The sequence below is a fragment of the Caloenas nicobarica genome, chromosome 1, assembly GCF_036013445.1.
Source record: "Caloenas nicobarica isolate bCalNic1 chromosome 1, bCalNic1.hap1, whole genome shotgun sequence".
Classification (NCBI taxonomy): Eukaryota; Metazoa; Chordata; class Aves; order Columbiformes; family Columbidae; genus Caloenas; species Caloenas nicobarica.
In genome coordinates, this window is record NC_088245.1 from 79,013,021 (window position 1) to 79,035,094 (window position 22,074).

The following is a 22,074-nucleotide window of genomic DNA, read 5'->3' on the forward strand; positions in this document are numbered from 1 at the left end:
TGAGCAGGATTCAATTGCTTTTTGCTCCTGCCACAAAACGCAGTTACAAGTGGACACTGTAAATGCAACACTTGGTGCTGGTCAGGTGCCTGTGCTGCTGCTATATGGCACAAATAAAAGCAATGACTAGTGTCAATAGTGGGAGAAATATGAGCAGGGTAAGGATGGCAGGTCATCTGTCTCAAAGTCACAGACCACATCCACGACACTGAAATCCTGCTCAAAAAAATCCTCTCTAGTTATTTGCCCTCAGAGGAGACGATGGGCCATGTTTCTGCTTGTTAGTCTTCCTAGCAAATGAGTGTAAAGCCCAGGTTCCTCTCTGGATTTCATAGTAGTGTCACAGACATATACTCTTTTCAACCAGGTTGGAGGATCTCTGAAATCAGACCCTTACTTTGATGCTCTACCTGAACAGGCATTGCCCACAGATTGGGGCACAGGAACAAGAACCACATTAGTTGATTTGTTTCTATGGCAACCAAGTTATTGATTTGTCCCAGCGTCATCTCTCCCATGGACAAGTTGGATGTAGAAAGCCTCAGGATCTTATTATATATCATTGCCTGGAGGAAAGGAATAAAATGGAAGATACGAAAATGATTATAATTATAAAACAACAGTAGGTGCAGAACATTCCAAACTGCTGTATCAGTCTTTACCTAAGACAGCCCTTCTCCCGGTCTCTCACATGAGACAGAGAGAGAGAAAGCACAAGAGAGAGAACTGACTTTAAAAAACTCAGTTTCCTCTTAAAAGGTTTGTTGCTTAATGCAGACCTAAAATAGAACAAAACGACAACAAAACATCAAAATCTAGGAGGCTGGGCAAAGCTCTTTTTTTAATAAACCTTTGGTGAGTCTGTTTTTCTCTGACATTGTCTGTCAAAGAGGTCTTTGTTTCTGATAAGATAGTTAAACTCACACTATGAAGTTTTGATCAGGGTCAGTATGTGTTGCTTTGGGTGTCTCTCCTTTACCTGGTCATCTATTTCCATAAAATTCGCAGGAGCTTAACAGGGTTTAAAATTAATCAGGGTTTTTATCTACCAGAATTTTAAAGACAAATATTGTGAACCCAGTTCACAGTTATGACTGAATATCAAACATTGCAGCTTCAAGGAAGATTTTAAAATAATTTGTGCTCTTTGCTCTGTTTTTTCCATGAGCAAGGTAGATCCTGTAGAATTAATCAGAAATGCCTACAGAACCATGGTAAATTACATCAGCTTTGTATTAGCCTAAGAGTCCCCATTTTGTCAAGCGGGAGTCACGAAATCACAAGAAAATAATCAGGTACTCTTTCTTCACCGAGTCTGTACCATCTGCCCTGGTAGAAGGCAGAAAATGTTTGAAAGGTTAAAAAAAAAAAAAAAAAAAAAAAGGAGCTTCCATGCTGGGGTGGTATTTCTGATTTCTGTGGGTAGTTACATCTGGCAAGACATCAGTTCCAGCTTCTGTTTTGCACAGCGTGCTGCTGGTGTCTGTGGAGTTTGGTCTGTGGAGATCCCTGCTGCAGCCCACCCACGTGCGGAGCTGGAGCTGCTGGCTCCAGTCCATAAACACGACTTTCACAGACGGTTAATGGATGCTGGTTTTAGAGACAAGGTTTTGGAAATGAATCACTCCTGTCCCATCCCACAGAGCTCTGTGCAAAAGATACACGGACAATACTCCTGTAAAACATAGCTCGGCCAAAGACACTCTGCAGACGACTCTGTTCACAGTCAGCAGAAGTAACCTCACCAGCAAATGAACAAAGCAAATGCAGAGCCAAAACGACACTGGTTATCTTCATATACCTAACACCATCTGCAAAGATATGTTCTTATACGCACAGAGTGAGTGTTCAACTTCTATGTGTTAGTATGATGAGTTTGTCTTTTAGCAAAAGGAATTGCTGCCATCAGTTTGGCTATGTCAGTGATACTACTTTTTCCAGTTTTCTATATAAAAACACAATGCATATCTTCTCTCTAACAATTGTTAACTGGGTCTTCAGATAAAGAAGACGACAAACGAAAGTACAAAGCTGGAGCTATTATTAGTGGATTTCTTGGCAAATCATGAGAACATCTTTGCTCACCAGCAAAGCACCTCGTAAGTTGATGCCAGTTTCTGTAGTTACATAGTAGGATGCCTGCAGGAATGTCCTCTGCAAGATAAGGGCCAGGAAGAGAAGAACTGCCAAAACATACACATTCCTGAGAAATTCCTCTGAGGAAAGATAGGAATTTGATGGATCCTTTACCTGAAAAGAAAGGAAAAAACCAATGAAAGTGGCGTAGGAGGGATTGTACGTTCTTGAGACACTGGAAACAAGGAAATTCAGTCATTGCATTAGAATAAAAAATATTGATGGTGTTATGGGAAAGTTATAGAAAACAGATTTCTCACTGTCCAATGTATCAAAATCATTTGCACACAAATTAAATATTCCGCTCCTGTTCCAAAGACAGGATCTTAAGTTTTAGCAGTTTTAAAATGAATTGGTTTTAATTGGAAAGGGACAATGAGATCACCATGTCTGCCTTATCTTTAGTTGCTCCACCAAATTCTGATGATTTGTAGAACAGAAATGCTACTCAGTAGAAAAAAAAATCTCATTCCACCTGCACCATAAAGAAGTTGCAAGAAAATATTTTTCATTATATGGTACTAGTTACTTACGTTGAATTTTCATATTATGGAAACAATTCCTTCCTGAAATATAGTCTATGATACCTGTGAATTCTGAATAAAATAAGAATATATTTGCCAGTGTTCCCCACAAAATGAAGTTTAAATGACTCAATGGAGAAAAAAAAGAATCTTATTTAAATCACTTCATTTTTCATTTTTTTTTCATTTTCTAGTAACATTTGTAGAGACCTTTAACAATGTACATAGGGTTCTCAGGAATTAAGGGGGAACAAGCATAAAATTCAATGAATTCATATTAATTGAGAATAGAGACAATTTAAAGGAGAAACACGTGATAGCAAGGACAACCAAGAGAAAGTTTATCGAAATTCAAAAATTAAAAAGAAAATGTATTCCGAAATGTATCCAAGAGAAATAGTGACTGCCAACAAGCCAGGCTCTCAGAGCTGTTTCAAGTTCTCCAATGATTTTAATCTTCCCTTTAGCCAGTGTTAATTAAAATTAAAAAAACCCCCACAACTATACTGAAGAGTACAAAGGATAAAGGAAGTGGAAAATGTATAGATTCCTACATTTACGATCTAGAAATTATAATTTTCAACCTAAAATATATTGTTTGTTCAACATGAAGAAAAATGGGGAATAAATACACACGTTGCCTTTTAATACTGTGGCTCAAATCCAACACGTGGAGGTTCAAGGTTGATAAAGAGATTTATTTGATAAGCTGCACAATTAAAGTCTCGTTCTTCAACGCAATGAGAGGCTAAAGCCAAATTCAGACTATCTGTCAAGAAAATTAATGTCAGGAGCAAGCAGCCAAGGAGATGATGTTTGGATAATGATGATAGTCAAATGTGTTATCTGGAGAGGAAAACGTTATTCCATTACATACCCGTCTGCTCATTCAAGTACAAGACACTCACTGCCTAAAGTGTATGGGGATGATTCCATATCAGAATAAAGAAGTAGGAAAATTTCTTCATCACTTCTTCTCTGCTATCAGCTAGTAAAATAATTTCACCTGTGTCTTTTTACTAGTTACATAAGAAAATTCTTTTTCTTATGATAGAAAATATGCTGTTTCAGAGGCTTGCTCAGTGCTTAGTGGTGGTGTCTGAGAGTTCAGTCTCAGTGAAACTTGAAATGAGGTCTGAACGAGCATCTTTTGTGCATCCCTAGTATCAAGAATGCCAATGCTTTTCACCTTCCCACATGCACCAATGCATTTAATCATAGCAACAGCCAGCATAATCAGTAACAAACAGGGAGTGACTACTACTTCCCAGTGGACAACAGAATTCAGAGAGCTCAAACTTGTCAATGAACTACAAATGGACAGATGGACAGAAATTAAGCGAAATTCCCAGACCCATCCTTGCTGGATGCATCCCTGAGGCACCACCAGCAGGTGTCCTGCCTGAAAACAGGAGGCACAGTTGAAGAGGAGTAGAAAAGCTGTCTCTTCTCCCCACAACTGCAGGGATGACTCCATCAAGAGGCAGAGAGCTGGGCAACTGGGGGAAGCCTACACTACCTGTGTTGCGTTTATACCAAAGACTTCCAGTACTCAGGTTTATAACTTAACTGTCTCTCACAAAAAAATACTCAATTTCCTTGAAAGAAACAATGAAATAAAGCAATGGTGATCATGGACACAAAAAAGCATGCAGCCAGATGTATTAAATACCTGATATAAATCTAGAACTACTACCAACGTCTTTCAATCCATGTTGTCAGGTTACCTTTTCTGTCGTATTTGTATTATTGGTTGTATTCTGGAAGCCCTGGACAATGCCAGAAATGCATAATGGCCCAGCAAAACCCAGCAAGTCAGCTAAGTAACGGAACGTGCTGCTGAGAAGAATTGGTCGTCCAAAAGCACTGTACATGGCTAACCATATGGAGGGACTCCGATTGGGCTGGTCTGCTACCTTTTTCTGGAAAACAGAGAAACAGGTATCAGTGCAGAAAGAAGAGAACCCCCTGGCTCTACACAGAGACTTCCATTCCATTCCTGTCTGGATGCCCAGATGGTTCCTGAAGGGTGTTTTGGAGTAGATGAGGTAGGAAACAAGCTGTAGATATCAACAGGTTCCAGTCATTCTTCACAGCAAATTCAAATTCTGCCTCCTCTTGGTGACTGTGATTCCCCACCTCTGAACCCTAACACTTTTCTGAACCTGCGAACAAAGGAGTGCAAACACAGATTAATCGCACTGGCACGTAGCCGTTGTTCCTTGTCACATGTGCGTTCAGGAAAAGGTCTGACCTTTCAAGCCCTCACTCATATGGGTTATCTTGACTTTCACAGTAGCTGTGAAACCACTTGATCCAGTGAAGGCTTCTGATGTGAGAAAGAGATTGAAGGAAAAAACATGGACAAACATCTACAAGAATATAGTTCAATTTAATTTATCTGGATTTTTTTTCTGTCTCTTGGATGCCTTCCAGGAAGATATACTTCAGCCAGTCACTAATCGCTGGGCTCAAAAAGGTGAGAGTAACAGGCTATGTTGAGAGGTAAGATTAAATCAACTAACAGTCCTTTCTAGGCTTCAGTTCTGTGAATTTATGCATTATCGCAACTCTTGCCCTAAAATACCAACCAGTGGATATCTCTGTATCTAGTCAGTGGAGCTCCGATATTTCTGAGGCCCTTTCAATATAAAGAAGGAAGAATTTTACTTAGCAGACCCATGGTCTGCAGAGTGCTTCCTTGCACTTCAGGAAGCAGCTTTTGGTACTTGAAAAAAGCATCTGTCATTTTTCAAGTAGCACAGATGCCTGCAAGTCGTAAGCCAAGCCAAGCCCTCTTGAGTGTTCACAGAGACATTTCATGTATAGCCCAGTAATAACAGCCCCCTGCCCCAGCAAATTAATGAAAGAAAAGCAAGTATGTCTGTAGCCTGCCTGGTTGCCTCGAGTCTTTTGTCCTCTTTTCTCAATTTTTCCTTGTATGCCACTTCAACAGTGAAATAGAACATGTGCATGATGCCAAAAACGTGTAAGTGTACAGGAGGGCCGGATAGTTGCTTACGGGCTTCTAGAGATTAGACCAGGCTGGTCATACCCAATGCCAAGAAGGTTAGTGCAGAGAAATAAGGAGCATGGGGACAAATTAGAGCTAACATTTCAGAAGGTGGTGAGAATGAAAATGCTTCTTCTGAAGAGGGAAAGAGCACAAGGGCCTCACGAGAGTTTCCCACAGAAAAAGCTCTGAATTTGTTGCCTAATGGGTTTTGAGCCAGAGTGCACTACAGGGCCTGCTGTCATCCTCCTCAGATAAACAGTCTGCACTTTAACAGCTTGATAGGAGCTAAGCGAACTTATTAGGAAAACACATCTGCCGTCTTTTGGAAAAAATTGCACATACTATTCTGGGCATTCAGTTAACAGTAAATTTGGTAAATGACAATGGCAAATCCTTATTTCTTTAATAAGATTTTACTATTTCAATAGCCATTTTCACTACTACTACTACTACAATTCACATAATTGTCATCACTATTGGAAATCTATTTGGTTTTCATTGGAAAAATACTAATTAAGTTAAATTAAATTACATTAAATTAAATTATCCAGTAATCTCTATTGCTAAACAATGATGTTTCTTCTTTTTTTAATCAGGACTTCAAATTACTCGAAATATCTCATGGGAAGAGGAAGAAAGAAGAGTGGATTTTTCTTCTAATCTTAAGATCTTGTCCACAATGGCTCTTGAGGCCCAGTGTTATGGGCTTGCAGTATATTATGTTGCATTTGCCAAGCCTATCCTGTATTTAGGTGCTGAAGGATGATCTGTCAATCACCACTCACTATAGCTCTCTGACAACCGCTGGCATGTTTCAGTAAATCCAAAACTGAAAGTTTGGCCCATGTCATAAGAATTAAACAAAAAGCTCTGTCTGGCTTTTCCGCATGAGCAAAATGATTATTTTCTGCATTTTCCCCGTCCCTTTAAGTCACTGTGGCTTGAGACGCCAGCTGAAGCCAAGAAATTCTCCTTATGGGCATGGGAGGCTGGAAGGACATACTTTCCTTTTGGAAGATGAGAAAAAGGATCTTAAAACATAATGTTAATAATGATCCAGTTACAGAAAAGGAGAGGAGTTGTACTTCAGAGAGAAAAGAGTTTCAGCAACACAAATATGAATTTAATCAGTTTACACAGCTCTGCATATCGGTGTTTGTTTTAATTTGCAAGGATTGTTTTTGTTAGAATGGTCATTAGCATTTGTTGTTCTGTTAATTAACCCAGCTGGACTGCTATTCTCACCTGTGGCACTTGCTTAGATTTTCCTTGTCTTTGTCACCTCCCTTTAAATCACTGTAATTTTCTCTACCTTGGGCACTCAGTGGTTGAATTAAGGGCAGTGAGACGGCACCTGCTGGTAAAATAAGCCACCTGTATGGTCACTCTCAGTCAATATGGAAATCTGACTGTTCCCTTAGTGCTGGAGCTGATAGTGTCAGCTGAAAGGCTGACCTGAAGGGCAATGCTCTGTCCCTGTGATTTCTAACACATTTTCTTTCCTCCTCTTTTTGCCATAATGGGTAAAATCCACAGTGGCACATGAATAGCAGGTATAGGAAACTAACAGTCCTTGACTTAAAAAAATGTTTTTTCTATTACTACATCCTAAAAGAAAAAAAATCTGTTGACCATCAGGGCAAATTACAGGGGATTTGTGTTGATGTGGTAAACTAAATGTAATATCAGTGTGCTAAACCTATTTTGGAATATATGATGTATAATGCACTACTATGTGGCTTGGCTTTTATAGCAACCAAAAGAAAAGCCAAGCAACAACAGAAATAGGATCAAATTTTGAGGGGGGAAATTATGTGACAAGGACTACCCACATATAGTACATTGGTTCTAAAATCTGGCTGTGAAAGTTTCATTATATCATTAAGGACTTCTTTATCTTCTTAATCTTATTAAAGAATTCTTTATCTTCAACTAAAATGTTTATTAATATAGTAGGAACTGTGAATGTGTATTAAAGATAATATATGAATTCAAGGTCATTGGTCTAACCTTATATATATGGTGTGCATCACTGCTTATTCTGCAGAAGCAACTTTCCTATATACAGTTAGAATTTCTCCAGGATTCTTAGAAAGGTATGATAAAAATACTGCAAGATTAAGTATTCCTGATTCTATAGGAGACTTTAAAGAAAAGCAAAAAAATATAGCATGTCCATCTTTTAGCATATTTACTGATGGCAGGAAATAATGGGATAAGGAAAGCCAATTGCAATGTGGTTTTTTTGGCAATACTTCATTCAGCAAAAATCTCAAACAGCATATTTAAGTAAGCTTAATTATCAAAAGAGCTTGTTTTAACTGTAGATTTATAATACCTTCTAATTTGAAAGAACATATGCTATGTTCTTTTCTTACAATATGCCGTGTTATGCTATGTTGCCAAACACAAACTACCTATAAAACAAATTACATATGTCTTACTATAAGGGTTGGAATGCCTTTTGCAATAGTGCTTACCAGACTGTTAGTTAATTAGAATGTCCATGACCAGTTATTTAGCCTTGCATTGTGTGGTTTTATATTACTTAATATTGTAATAAAATTACTGATAACAGGCTTTAAAATTCTATAAAATTCAGAAGAAAATGATATTAGAATTAAATGACTTGATGCTTCAAAAAAAATACTTAAAATTAAAGAATTTTGAGTAGTGAATGTATTCATAATGCTAAGCATTGCTTGATGAAAAATTGAAAATATAAAAAAACCTAGAAGAGAATAGCAAATTCAGATTTGTCACTCAGAAGTGTTGGCTTAGGTCTCATGTCAGTGGGCAAAACTTCATATGGCAGGACCCAGAAAAATTCTGTGTGAATAGTTGAATATGGATTTCAGGAGTTGTCCACTGACATCAAAGAAAACAAAGCAAAGGTTGAATCCAATGTTCATAGACTTCATGGTTATGCAAGTGGCAATATGCTATTTTAGCAGAATATAGCAGTCATAAAAAGTTAATCTCAGACCATCTATCTTATGCTCCTATATGCTTGGAGCACAGATTTGGAAAACAGTGATTTTGAGAAAACGGTCATCAAAATTTAACCTGACTCATTTCCCTTGTTCTATTATTTTGTAGAGAGCCTAATCTGCTTTCAATAGCATGGAGAAGAGATAGCAAGACAGCATCATGTGAGATATCTCAAAGGCATTTTACAATACAGAATATTGATGGTCAAGGGTTTGGAAAGCAACAGGAGCCTTCTTTCTGCAGGGCCATGGAGAACAACTGAGATGAGCTGTCTCCAGGCACACACAGGGTAACCCCACTTAATCCAGAGGATGCTGAGGGGCTCCCCTTGACAGCTGCAGAAGATTAGTGAAAAATACACCTTGGCAACAGAGACAGTGACATATCATCACTTCCAGATTGCAGACCACACTTCAATGTGAAGAATTTTCCTAATTCTTTCGCTGTTTTCTGGCCCAAGCATGCACAAACCATCACATTTCTCTGTGGGAGTGAATTGCAGAAAGTTCCAGTGCCTGGCTCTTTGGATTGGTTTCAGCCCTTTGGTTTACTTTAACTTTATCTATGAAGTATCAGTTTACTTTAGGGTTACAGCCTGATTTTGAATATAAGCACAAACGTGCTAGAGGCTGTCATAATCTCAAGACTTTAAGCAATTATGGAAACAAAAAAATCTGATGTAAGCCAACTTTATAAATGTGGGTGCATGCAACTGCATGGGTACATTTGTGAAAGTCTTCGTATGTGCATGACGCACGATGGGGGAAGCTACACACTGCATGTCTGGGTTCATGGAGATGAGCAATAGCACACTTGCCTCTTGGCATCTGAGTTGCGTATTTGTGCAGGCACACGCAGCATTTGCAGGTGTCAATGAGCTACAAGACAAATGCTTGCAGTCAGTCATCACACCTGTCATTAAGAATACCACAAAGACTCAGTTCCTTGGGGCATGTAGGTGCCTAAGATTCTTTGGTCTCTTTAAGTAAGATTTAGGCACCAAATACTTCTCTAAGGAGATGGTGTAAGAGATGCACTTCTCCTTTGCTGTGAAAAGCTCCATTCCAATTATCCAGTAGTTTTCTGCTTAAAGCAGAAGGGTCTTGGTCTCTAGTATGGTAAGCATTGACCACAAAAGGAAAGAGAAGCAACCTAAATCTATTAAAATAGAAAAAAATTGTACTGATTATAGTTTCATTTCAGAGGACACAGAAAGGAGTCTGCAGCTCCATCGGTTGCTGGGAGCAGAGAGCTGCTCCTCCCAGCTTCCGGTTGCATTGCAGTTCTAAACCAGTTCTAAACTGCTTGGAAACACGTTTATCTAGTGTGTGCAGGATTTATATGCTTTTGTCCTACGTGCTACGTTTTCCAAAGTGGCCTCTGAATGCCTGTATTCTCTCTGTTTATGCTTGAGAATTGGTATGCATGTACAAATCAGAGAGTCAGACTCCTGAATCCTCCCTCCTTTCTGCAAAACAACTCTTTTTTTTTTTTTAATCTTTTTTTCTTTCTTTTTTTTTTTTTTTTTTCCCCCCAGAAATCACCAGCTCTAAGCACAAATGGAAGGCCATAGCTTTGCCTAAATGCATCCAGCAGTTTCTCTGGAAACTCCCGCCCTACCCAGTGAGTTTGACCAACCATGGGTTTTGTACTCAGTCTGGTTGGGATGGAGTTAATTTTCTTCATGGCAGACCATATGGTGCTGTGGTTTGGACTGGTGACTAAAACACTGTTGACATGACACCATTGTTTTGGCTGTTCTCAATGTGTGTTGTTGGCTACTTGTCTTTCTGAAGAAAAGTGAGGACGAGTGTTTCCAGCTGAAACTACGGACAGAATGTCTTCTACTTTAAGATGTTGCCATAAGTAGCTAAGATTTAAACAAAGCTTTCACTTTTAAAATGAAATCTAGCAAGTGATCACTCTCTTATGGTTTTAGTTTCCAGTTGCTCTCAATCTGGCAACTCTCCCCTGCAGTAAATTCACTTAAAGCCAAACAGTAACCATTTAATTGGAATTTTCTAAGCCAAGTTTCACCTTGGAACAACGAGTCCTAAGTTAAAAGTTCCTAAAACTAAGGTTTCATAGAAGCACAAAAATTTCCAAGTGACACTATAGTTTCTAAGGCCAAACAGTGACATGAACATCTTTGGTTACCTTTTGTTCCTCATACGCTTCTTTGAGACGAACATAATTTGTCAGTGCTCTCATTGCAATTGGAAGCTTTCCGATTGCCTTCAGGTCCACAGGTTTCTTGTGAGCAGATATAATAAGAGTATTCATCCACCAATAAGTCGCCTTTGAGAGCAAATTAACAAATGGCTGCAGAAACCTCACCCCCAAATCCTGTAAATCCTCTGGTGGCTTTACTTTCTGAGGGTTCATGAAAAACACATACCTCTGGAGAGGAGAAAATAGACAGCATGTGCTCAGGAATTATCTTAAGAACAGCTTTTTTTAGTAAAAATTATGTATAATACAACTACAGTGTCAAATTTGCATTTCAAGGTAATTAAACATTGAATTTAAATGTAAATTTGTGTGTAAATAGGAGCATTTCCATTTTCACAGCATAACTGGCAAGAAATTGAGCAAGATGGGTTGTGGACACAGCTCTGTAGCCTACCAGTACTACCTATCTCTATCTGAACAGCAACAAAAAAGAACTCTTGGGATATAATTATATTTTAAATTACCATGGGTAAGAACGTATTCTAACTTACACATTCACTACATATGTAGTTTAACTGTATTAACATAGCATATACCGTATAGATTACACACACACACAAACTCTTACATGCACTAATATGCACATATATCTCTCTATACAAATATGTATGAACTCTCTGTGTGTATACATATGTACAGGCCCACATACGTACCAAGTCCAGAGGACACATTGAGGACATACATTTTAAAGAGATGCCAGGTCCCATTTGATTTCTATACAATTAACCATTTATTTACAGATAAAGTTGGGCCTAAACTTGACGAAAGCCAGAGTTACTGGGACTAAAGACCCATCTTCATCCCCAAGATACTACTGATATCTTTCAGATCCTGATAAAGAAAACACATACCCTCACTCGAATGACATTGATTTCCACAGCCATCAGCAGCCCATAGAGAATGACCATAATTCCAGTGATGCAGAAACGCAGCTGAGAAAAAGGCACACCGTCCTGGCAGTATCTGACAAGCTTGATTGTTTTGGTGACAAAGGCCATTATCCAGTAAAGAAAGAGAGCTGTAAAACCGGTGCACATGCATAATTAAAAAAAAAAAAATAGCTACACCACTGCTGCAGAAGTTTTAGCTCTCTCAAACTGAAATACTCCCTGGCTTAATTCAATGCAGTCATAGTGATCCTCTATATTACCAGCCTGCAGGCTGGCACATTATGATTACAGGAAACCAGGTGTGAGATATTTGCTTTGCACTTTCTTTTCCCAGGTCACTATTTTCTTTCCTGGGCCACCATCTTTCAAATAGATCCACAACAGTGGGTCTTCACACAATTATTATACAAAAGTCCATTGAAAATAATCTGAAGGGGAAATTTGTTATTGAAATGCAGTAAAAGTCACTTAACTTGACAAATATATTGCCTCTGAAAAAGCACAGTTTATTGCAGGTAAGCTCATTTTGAAAACGAGTTAATATAATGTAATTACATCCTGCATCCTGCTTTGTATCTGTCAATGGCTAATTCAGGTTGTTGAGTTATGGGTAATTTGGACCATACACTTCTATGAAACATTATCCTGCAATATCTAGTCAAATTCTTCTGACCATCTCCTTCCTGGCTGAGATTGATACCATAAATACGAGGTAGCAGCTTCTCAAAGGCAAACCTTCTTCCCCTCACTTTGGCAAAAGCGAGGGCTGGTGTTCTTCATTAGACTGGGTAATCTCAGGATCAACTGCAATGGATGCTGAGAAACAACAGTGTCTGCACAGGATGGTTTGTGATCAGATTACAGTTAAAAGTGGCCTTTTGAAACAGTCCTTTTGAATGAAGACAAGATTTTGGTTCAAAATAATGAGCAGTGTTAAAAAATACCTAAAAGCTTAAGGTAGAAATACAATAGGCATACTATGCTTTCCCTTTTGTTATCATTTTTAAAAATAGTTTTCAATGTGTACCTTATAAAACATGCGAATACTCCTACAATACTACTAGTTCAAAGAGCAGAGAATTGTCCCTCTCTCTTTTAATATTCTCATGCATTTCACCATTATCTGCAATTTAAGCAAGTTGACTTTGGCTAAGCTACTAGGTTTTGTAAGAGTACATAAATATCAGACTTAGACTTACCCAACAGTAACTTTGGAAAGTTAGATGTTTCAATATTATGGTAATAGACTATGGATACAGTGGCAGCCACAAATCCCATTATGGCTGGTAGAAAGAGATGCAGATGGCGAGATTTCATTTGTCTGAAAATAAATAAGGTATAAATTAGTGAATTTGGTGTCTTTTTTTTCACCATTGTTGTATTTCCAGGTGTTCTGTTAATCTATTTAACAAGACAAATATGACTTTCCCAGACACAAAAAAGATTTTTTTTCCATGTGAATGCTTTTACTTCTGTCAATATTTACTTGCCGCTGTTGCTTGAAAGGAAAATAACAATGTGCCAAGAACAATCGTTTCACCTTTATCCCATTAAAATCCAGACCATTCGCGAAATGATGCCCCATCTTTTTTTTTGGAAAAACTCTTTATGCCTTACTAGTCAGCCCCTCACACATTAACATTATCCATTAACAAATGCAATTAGCTTGGCTATCCACCAAACACCTTCACTTACGTATCCGAAACTATGCCCTCTGCTATTTCACACACATGTACAAACAGGAGGGTGAATGTCAGGATCCACCGCAGGTTGTGTCCAGGGAAGTGCAGCCAGGTATTGTGGTGAATCTGGACTTTGGAGCTCTGGCTTCCCCAGCCTGGGAAACAATAGTAATGAAAGAGGAAAGTTATCACACAGCCAATTCCCTATTCTGATCCATACGCCACAGTAGTTGATAATCAACATAGAAGCCCTATAAGACGATGACCCAGGAGTGTTTGAATTGCCATGTAGCCCCCATAATTTATATCTGACACTCTAGACAATGTGACGACAGACTTCCCACAATCATAATCAAATGGAAGAGGTCCCTGGGCAAGAACAAAGTTGAGACAACCAAAAGAAACATCTCTGAGTCTCACCCTTGCACAACAGGGACTGACAGATCTTAAGTGATGGCGTCATCATGTCTTTCCCAGCCACAGACAAGGGTTGGCAAAGTTTCCAACTGATATAAAAGCTGCATCCTCCAATAAGGCCTCAAAGAGATATATTTAGTTCAAAGAAATAATATTTGTTATCTCTGCCTCAGGCCTGGTTGGGAGCGCTGTCTCAGGGGATGCTGAGGGACGATTTCCCAGTCTCTGCTCCTCAGGCACGGCCCAGCCTCCCTGCCCCGTGCATTCCTGGCATAAAAAAGCTCCCAGCACAGCACCAGTTGATTTAACCAACAAATCAATGCTGAAGCCCATTTTCGCATCGTCACCTCAGATGGCACCTACTCTTTTCGAGCTGAAGCCAGCAACCTGGCAAGAAGCGGGACACCAGGGACCTGGTGGGTGTGACCGTGCTGGGGGGAGCTGAGGACTGGTCGGAGCTCAGCCTCTCATGATGGCAAGTATTGTCCTGCATGTTTCTTTGTCCTCTGTCCCTTCCCACCCTGGTACAGGGCTGTCCCGGATCAGTCAGCCCAAATGGCTGTACATGTCCCCCTTACTGTAAGCAGCTCCTGGAGTTCACTGACAGGCTTCCTGAAGCCCAAAGAGAATCCCAAGATCACCACATTTTGGGGAAGTAAGGACACAAAACAAAAGAAACCAAAACCAAAGCCGAAGTTGTTGAACTAGGGCAGTGAGCATTGCACCTGTTTCTTTCAGTAACTGCACAACTGAGTTTAAAATCCAGGATATGCTTTTGATACGCAAGGATGCAGCATCTCATCATGCCTAGAGGGTTATCAGGTGACTCAGAAACACATAAACTAGAGCCTAGGTTTATTCATTCTTGGAAACTGTCTAGATTTCACCATTTTGACCTTGTTTAATAAGCAAAGTACTGCAGGAACAATATATTCTCTCTTCTCCATATCTATCTCAAGCATTTTCTATAATATCCTGATATTTTACTAATCTAGGGTGGCTTTCTTTGGCCTTGCTCCTATCTTTGTCTCTTCCAAGCTTCTTTTCATTTTTATTTCCTCTTTGCCCATACATATGCACAAACACGGTTCATCATCAATTTTTAGTTTTGGAGTCAGTCAATACTGTGGACTCCAGTTGGCTTTTAATGCTCTGTTCAACAGCTTTTTGTCCTGATAATCAAGGTACAAAACAGAAAACAAAGAATTACATACATACAGACATACCACACAATTTAAGCTATTACGTTTTTTTTTCATAAGATTGTTAAAAAACAGAGGGAATTTTCAGTGGCTGCAATGCTATTTCAAAATTAATTGGCTAATACCTGTAAAAATATTAAAGCAGCCTGCTACCGCTTCATGCATAACACAGAATGTTGTAAAAGATAATCTCTGCCATGAGACCTTGCATTGAGTTTCCATCAAGCACTTCTGCAGAAAGCCCTGTAATTCAAGGATGACTTGCATCTCATCTTGAAGAAAGAGCCAGCACTGACATAAAGATCCAGCACTGTCAGATAGAGTTCTCCATAACCCTTGAGTTTTTCCCAGTCGTTAGTTATTCTTCTGTTAGAACCTGTTTGTTATTCCCTTGCTTAATTATTTAACTAGTTTTCAGTTGCTGGATCTTTTTATACCTTTGACTGATAGGTACTGAGTGTCAGAGCCCACAGGTTCCTGTAGCCTATTATTCCATCGCTTCAGACTCTTTTTGCATAATGGAAATCCTTAAATCTCTAGTTCAACTAACATCCCAAATTCAAATCTTCCTCATGGAAGAAATGTACTACTGTGTATACATGCAACACCAGGAAGGTAACATGGAAGAGCTGACATGCCATTTCTCATGCAGTTGTCGAAAGAGTCTTTATTTTTATGAATACTTATTGCCTTTTGACAGTTATTCAAGTCTATCTTCTATGATCAGTTAGAATGCCACTGTTTGACATCTCTGAAAAAGTATTAAAATGTATTTATTTCATCACTTCAAATAACTGGGATAAAGAGACAACTATAGAGAAAAATTATCATTACAGTACTAGTTTACACATGGCTTTTTACAAGAATGTGTGAGTTAGAGCCACTCCACTGTCCTAAATTCTTCAAGAGAGATTTATCAAGAAAGATTATCTCTTTTGCTCTACTTTTGTTTACAAATGTTACCACAATAAGTAATTATTCTGTTTTAAAAGTGCCCTACACTTCTCCTAGGCTTAGATCCAAGCTGCACATTTTGGATATTCTCTGAAATTCAGACAACTTGAAGGGAATTCAGACACACTGCCCTAAGTCTTCTAATATCTAATAATAGCAAACGTTGCAAGTTGCTAATTTCAAATCTGAAGAAAACTTATCCAGAGAGCAGTTTCAAAGCATTTGAATCTGATTTCTCTGGTTCTCGTACATTTTTTCATGCTGCTTAGTTCAGATTTATATCTATAATTCCCAACATTTCAAGTGGGTTGGCATCGCATACTCTGGGTCAAAACATTCTGTATCTTCTTTTTTAAAATTAATAAACACAAAGCATCTAATGGTTTGCACCACAGGCCTCCAAGCACATATAAACGTGACTGAGTATAAATACATGCTCGAAAGTTTGTAGGATTTCACAACTGCATTGAATAACTCACCAATGAACAAAATTGGGAAGGTGATAAATAGCAAGAAGACATGGGGGACCAAGTTGAGGGCATCCACAAAGCAGACATTTCTTAAGACACCAGCACTGATGTTATAGGCTGAAGCATTGTCGTTACCACAAAACGCGAGCCTCATTTCTTCCAGAAGGTCTGACAACTACAAAAAAGAGAGAATACTTCACTACCAAGACTGCTAGCATCTCCTTTAGCTAAACACAAAATAAATAAAATAGATACAGAAGACACACACTGAATAACACATAGAGAATAATTCAGTTGTATTTTGAAAATTCTTTTGGGCTCCATCAAGTATAAGCATATTAGAATGCAGGCTGTGTTTATATTGAATTAATATTATTCATATTTAGTTAATATTGTTTATATTTCTTTATATTTACTATTTATTATAAGTACTATTTTTTAAAACACTATGCTACGTCTTCTAGCGTTCACTGCACGCACAAATGTTATGCCTCAAATGCTGTATTAGAATATAGAGAAAGAACAAGAAAGTTTTGAAAAAAATTACTTCCATTTCTCATAAAAAACCTCAAATGCATATAAACTGACTCCTGTGTGTTACTGCTTCTTTGATGAACTGGCACTCTCCGTGCAACATCTCTTTTCATATGACTTGTTGCACTACATTCTCAGCGCAAGCTCTGAACCTTTGATATTTTTTATTTGGCAGCTTTGTGTTCACTGATATTTTGTATTTCTTCATTGTCCCATAGAACAATGGTCACATACACCAGTCATTACAGATAATTGCCAGACTCTTAATCAAAGTAGGTTCTATTGAAGATTGCATAGGCAGTAAATCAGCATTTACACTTGATCCTGCAAATCCTTATGCACGTTCTTAGCCTCATCAAAGCAGTTTTCTGACTTCCATGATTTCTTCTGAGATTATCTTTGTACACCAAGATAAGCTCATGTGATCATGCTTGCAGAATGTGGGCCATAGTATGACACAGAGTTATAGCCAGCTTCTGGCTTTTGTCAACCTGTGCATGGTTTATTTATTCATTCTCCTTTATAAGAAGATGAAACAAGATTGCAACCAAAATGTTTCCTTGCTGATTTATTTCCCCAAGAGTTATACACAGCAATATAGTGCTGTAGAATAGACTGTAAATTCATTTGCTCACCTCTTTTTTTTCCAAATTATACATACTATAACAGAAATAATATCTTTAATTCAGAAAAGTATACGTATACTTTGGTGAATGCATTTTTCTGCAAGAACATTGTCACTAACGAGTTTTGTGGAATCAGAACAATATAGACATGCAAAAATGCGTGAACACAGTTTAAAAAAGGTTAGTTGAATAGGGAGAAAAGGGCTTTCCTTCTTTCCTCAAATAGTTCAGACTAATTCTATGAGCCTAGTTGTTTAAACAAGGTAAGCATAAACTACTCAAGTACTCCCTTAGAGATACAGATCTTCAAAAGAATAGAGTTCAAAGAGGCACTTTGAACCTCTGCTAAAACCCCCTTTTGCTTTTAACTAACTTTAGCTGGATCTGAAAAGCATAGTCCATACTGAAATACATCAGTGAAATTTGTAAAAGAGTTTCATTGAAAAGAATGTGATAAATGCAATCCATTCTCTGAACATATCGGCAATTTATGGTCTGAGATTTGCCAGAAGTTAAGCATAACTCAGAGTCATATGGTGGACAACATACTGCAAAAATGCACGCATGTACTTACTGTGGTGCAAAAGCTGATGAGCAACACGCTCAATCTTCAGTAGAACACAATTTGATGGAGAGTGTGACCATTTGTCTATAATGAATAGAGTGATATGAGCACTATCATTCTATCATTTTATTTTTATATTAAAAATATTTATTAATGTATATGACTAGTAACACACAAAAAAACCACATTATATTAATTCTGTCTAATAGACCGAGGAGTTACTAGCAAAACAAATACGGAACTTTTAAAAAAAACTACACAGAGATTGCTTGGTTTTAATTTTTAAAAGCTTGACATGTCTCCTTTAAGAGAAACGTAACGGTAATGATAATCTCTTGAAAATCAGAAGTGTTGTTTCCTCATTTTTATCAAAGGTCAGAAGTCAAAGGGAGTTCTCCTGGGAATTTTCCTCCCTTTCCCACAAAGAGAACTCTTTTCTGAGACAGTGTAAGACACTATTGTGGTCTAGTGCTTGGATTGGTACTGAAAGGCAGGAAGATCCTGGGTTCATATGAGCACTGAATCATTGACTTCCAGTGTAGCTTTTGGCTTCTAGTCAAAAATAAATCTGGGAGAAAGGACTAAAACCATGTCCAAGAGAAATAAGGGAATTGTTGCTTTTTTTGCATTTTTCTGGAAGGGAAATGGAATATAGGCATTAGATGTTCCTATGGAAGAAAGGACTATTAACTGCATGAAGAGTGCTATGTGCTATCTGGGACCTACCATCAGTTTGTAGAGGTTTCAAATTACACCTCAAACAACGGTCCCTAAAAGTTCTCGAGAAAGATGCATCTTTGAAGAATCACATCTGAATCTTCACAAGAATCTGTGCTGCGCCTGGTTTTGTGATAGCACGCTCATAATACCAACTGTCCTTTTCACATTGACAGGGCTGAGGAAAGAATCTGGTCCTATTGTTAATACTGATGTATAGAGACAGTGCCCATCATACTGATGGCGGTTTTCAACAGTAGGTATAAGCAGTCTACTCACAATGCTTTCGTTACAGATTTGTTTCAAAAAAGAGGTAGAATTTGATTGTCTTCTTATAAATGAGAAAGAAAATCAAAGTGCCTAGGTTGGCTAGCTTGTGAAAAAAAAAAAATAAACCCAAGCCCCACAGAAAATCAAAAAGATTGCATTACCAATTAAATGAGGTAGGGTAATCGACAATAAATTCCCAAGTTTCTAGATCATAAAACACTTCATAATTAATCAGCACATTCTGCTCAGTGTCATGATGCTGTGTTGACCCAATGCAGCTTATTATTTGGCCTCATACAACAGTCACCAGGTACAACTTTCCCAATTTCCCTTTTTAGCAGCACCCACTTCAGGACACACATATAGTACAGTATGACACTGATAGGGAATAGAGGAGATAAGAACTGTAGAAGCATTAATAGTCCAGTGATCTTTCCTTGCTTCCTTCCTTCCTTTCTTCCATCCATTTGTCCATCACCACTATGCTAGATATGAACTGTGACTGGAAGTGGAGGGCTCTTGTTCTGCATCTGTTAATGGATACCAACTTTCATAGACATTTTCTGTTATTTACACAAACAGGCTGCTAGTAGTTCCCTGTATTCAAGAGTGGTGTATGAAAATACACTGTAACATTGGAGCTCTAAGAAATAATTTTATCTCCCGTGTGCCTCACAGGGAGCAAGAAACCACTCTGTCATTCCCTTCCCATCCATTCCTGATGCAGAAGGCAGACCCGATATACCCTCCACAGTTGCCCATGCGACTCAAATCACTGGACCTTGCTCTGATTTTTGGAAAACTTGCGTACACGGCGGGCTCTGGAGTTGCACTAATGCACAGGCCCAGCACCCCAGGCATAAAGCATGTCATGCAGTTTCTACTTCTTTGCTCAAGTTTCACAGATAGTAGAAATACATTGGATGAAATTTTACTGACATGTAAGGGAGGATACTTTGCATCTACAGTCTATGTGAGTGAGATTCCCATTTGGTTTGAAGCTGAAATTGGCCACTACTTTCTGTTGTGTCAGGGCATGCCTCCAGAAGCTCATTTTCATTGGCCTCAAGGTTTAAGAAGCTGTTTTCATTTCCAAAGAAGGACAGAAAGAAAAGCCCCTAAGGCAGAAGGACAAGTCCTTGAGTTCTCTAGACAGTATGGGGCATTTTACGATGCTTGTGCAGCTTCACCAAAGTTAACAGGAGCTGGACCATGACAGGTTTCAAATGCAATTGCTCATCCAAGGAAACAGTGTAACTTTCAGACTTCTTCAGAGGAAAAACTGAAAAATAACCGCAATTTTTTTTGTGCCCACACTTAGATCTGGCATTTGCAAAGTTCAGCATAGCTACAAATGTACACATTCTTCAGGCTGCAAACAGTGCAAGTAGCATGTTCAGAAGATTCAGATTAATTTGAGAGTCCAAGCTGCATTTTCAAACAATATTTCAGTACTGGAAGTTAATGCTAAAGAGATCTTTAATAATTCTAAAAATTTTAAAGAGTTTTAAAAGGTTTTAGCTATAGTGACTTTTAATGAGTCCCAGTCTTGAAAATTTTCACTCAAAAATCTGAGCCTGGAAATTAAGACAGTTTGGAAGACCTTGACTGTCGATAACCAATGAAAGGCGGAGTGAAAAGGCACTATTTCCTCCTCTTCTGTAATACCATAAGATTTCATTTCATGAAATGAAAATGCGAAATCGAAGAACACCAAATATATAAAAAAAATTAAGAATTGTAGTTGTGGCTACTCTTGTAACTCTCCAAAAACTGCAGCTGGATTTAGAAAATAAGATTGAACACTTTTATGACTAATCACTGATGAAATCTGGATCCCTTAAGAGTTAATTAAACTATTCTTCCATTTGCTTTAACTCTTCTAGTAAGGCAATGCTGGGCTTCAGTCAGAACTAGATCTGCAAAGGGGGTTAGAGGCATCTTGCCTATGCGAGGAAGCGCAACCCTGTAATGAATAGTCACGATGAAGATCTTTGCAGTAACGATAAGCAAGTCAGAGTACAGAGCTGACTCAAGGTTTCCTGCAGTGTAGCCAAAGGTGATTTTCTCCTTACCAAAGATGAGGAGACAGACTTTTTAGGCCACAGTAAGCATGCAGGGAGTGATCGAAGAGGAAAAACTGTGCTGCAGAGCCACACAAGGAGAATTGAAGAGACTTCTGTTGTTATGGGATGGAAGAGATAAAAGCAGTGATTGCTGCAACTCAGAAGGTTATCACAATCCCTAGCAGGGGTTGCCGTCCTACACCTGCCAAGACCCCTTCCATGGTAACACCGGCAGCAGCACAAAGCTGGGCTTCCTGGATTAATTCACATGGGTGAATTAAACAGCAAAGACAGGTGCTTTTATCATCCCAGCAGTCTGCTGCTCTAGGCAGCTGCCTGCTTCACTGTAGGCTAGTGGAGAGCCACATAAATATTAGTTTCAGTCTCAGAATTAATGGTCTTATTTCACCATGGGTGCAGTTCCCACAATAAGACCTGCTCACAGCACGTGTGAGGTTGGTGCTGAGCAGCTGCCATACTTCAGTTGCAAAGTTAGCTCATTCAGGACCAGCTCAAGGACCCATGAGCCATAGGGCATAACAGCTGAGAAATGCTCACTAGTTTCTTAGCAAACCTTTATCTATTTGGAAGGGATATTCACTGGAAAGCAAAGGCCTTTTCTTCTCATACGGATTGCCAGGACTGTTTCTCTATACTCATATTCAGTTTGGAATCTTTGGAGCCGAAGGCTTATTTGCAGGCAGATGGCTTTGTCTGGTGAACAGCAACGTCTGCAAAATCGGGAACAGCCCAACTGCCATCTTAAAATTATAATATGCATA

At 38.7% G+C, this 22,074-nt stretch overlaps 1 protein-coding gene across 7 annotated transcripts in view; it reads right to left on the reverse strand.

Moving 5' to 3' along the window:
* The window catches only part of ABCC9 (ATP binding cassette subfamily C member 9), a 76,011-nt gene that overhangs the window by 51,170 nt on the left and 2,767 nt on the right, over positions 1-22,074 (reverse strand). For 5 of the 7 annotated variants that reach the window (XM_065627041.1, XM_065627039.1, XM_065627040.1 and 2 more), the window contains exons 2-9: positions 16,524-16,689; positions 13,485-13,626; positions 12,989-13,110; positions 11,751-11,917; positions 10,825-11,067; positions 4,388-4,582; positions 2,086-2,250; positions 411-566 (exon numbers count right to left, since the gene is read on the reverse strand). In XM_065627041.1, the coding sequence (XP_065483113.1) occupies positions 411-566; positions 2,086-2,250; positions 4,388-4,582; positions 10,825-11,067; positions 11,751-11,917; positions 12,989-13,110; positions 13,485-13,626; positions 16,524-16,668 (1,335 nt within the window). In that variant the 5' untranslated portion in view covers positions 16,669-16,689. Of the gene's footprint in view, positions 1-410; positions 567-2,085; positions 2,251-4,387; positions 4,583-10,824; positions 11,068-11,750; positions 11,918-12,988; positions 13,111-13,484; positions 13,627-16,523; positions 16,690-18,248; positions 18,324-22,074 lie in introns of all 7 variants that reach the window. The other 2 variants (XM_065627036.1, XM_065627037.1) reach the window with 1 other exon arrangement.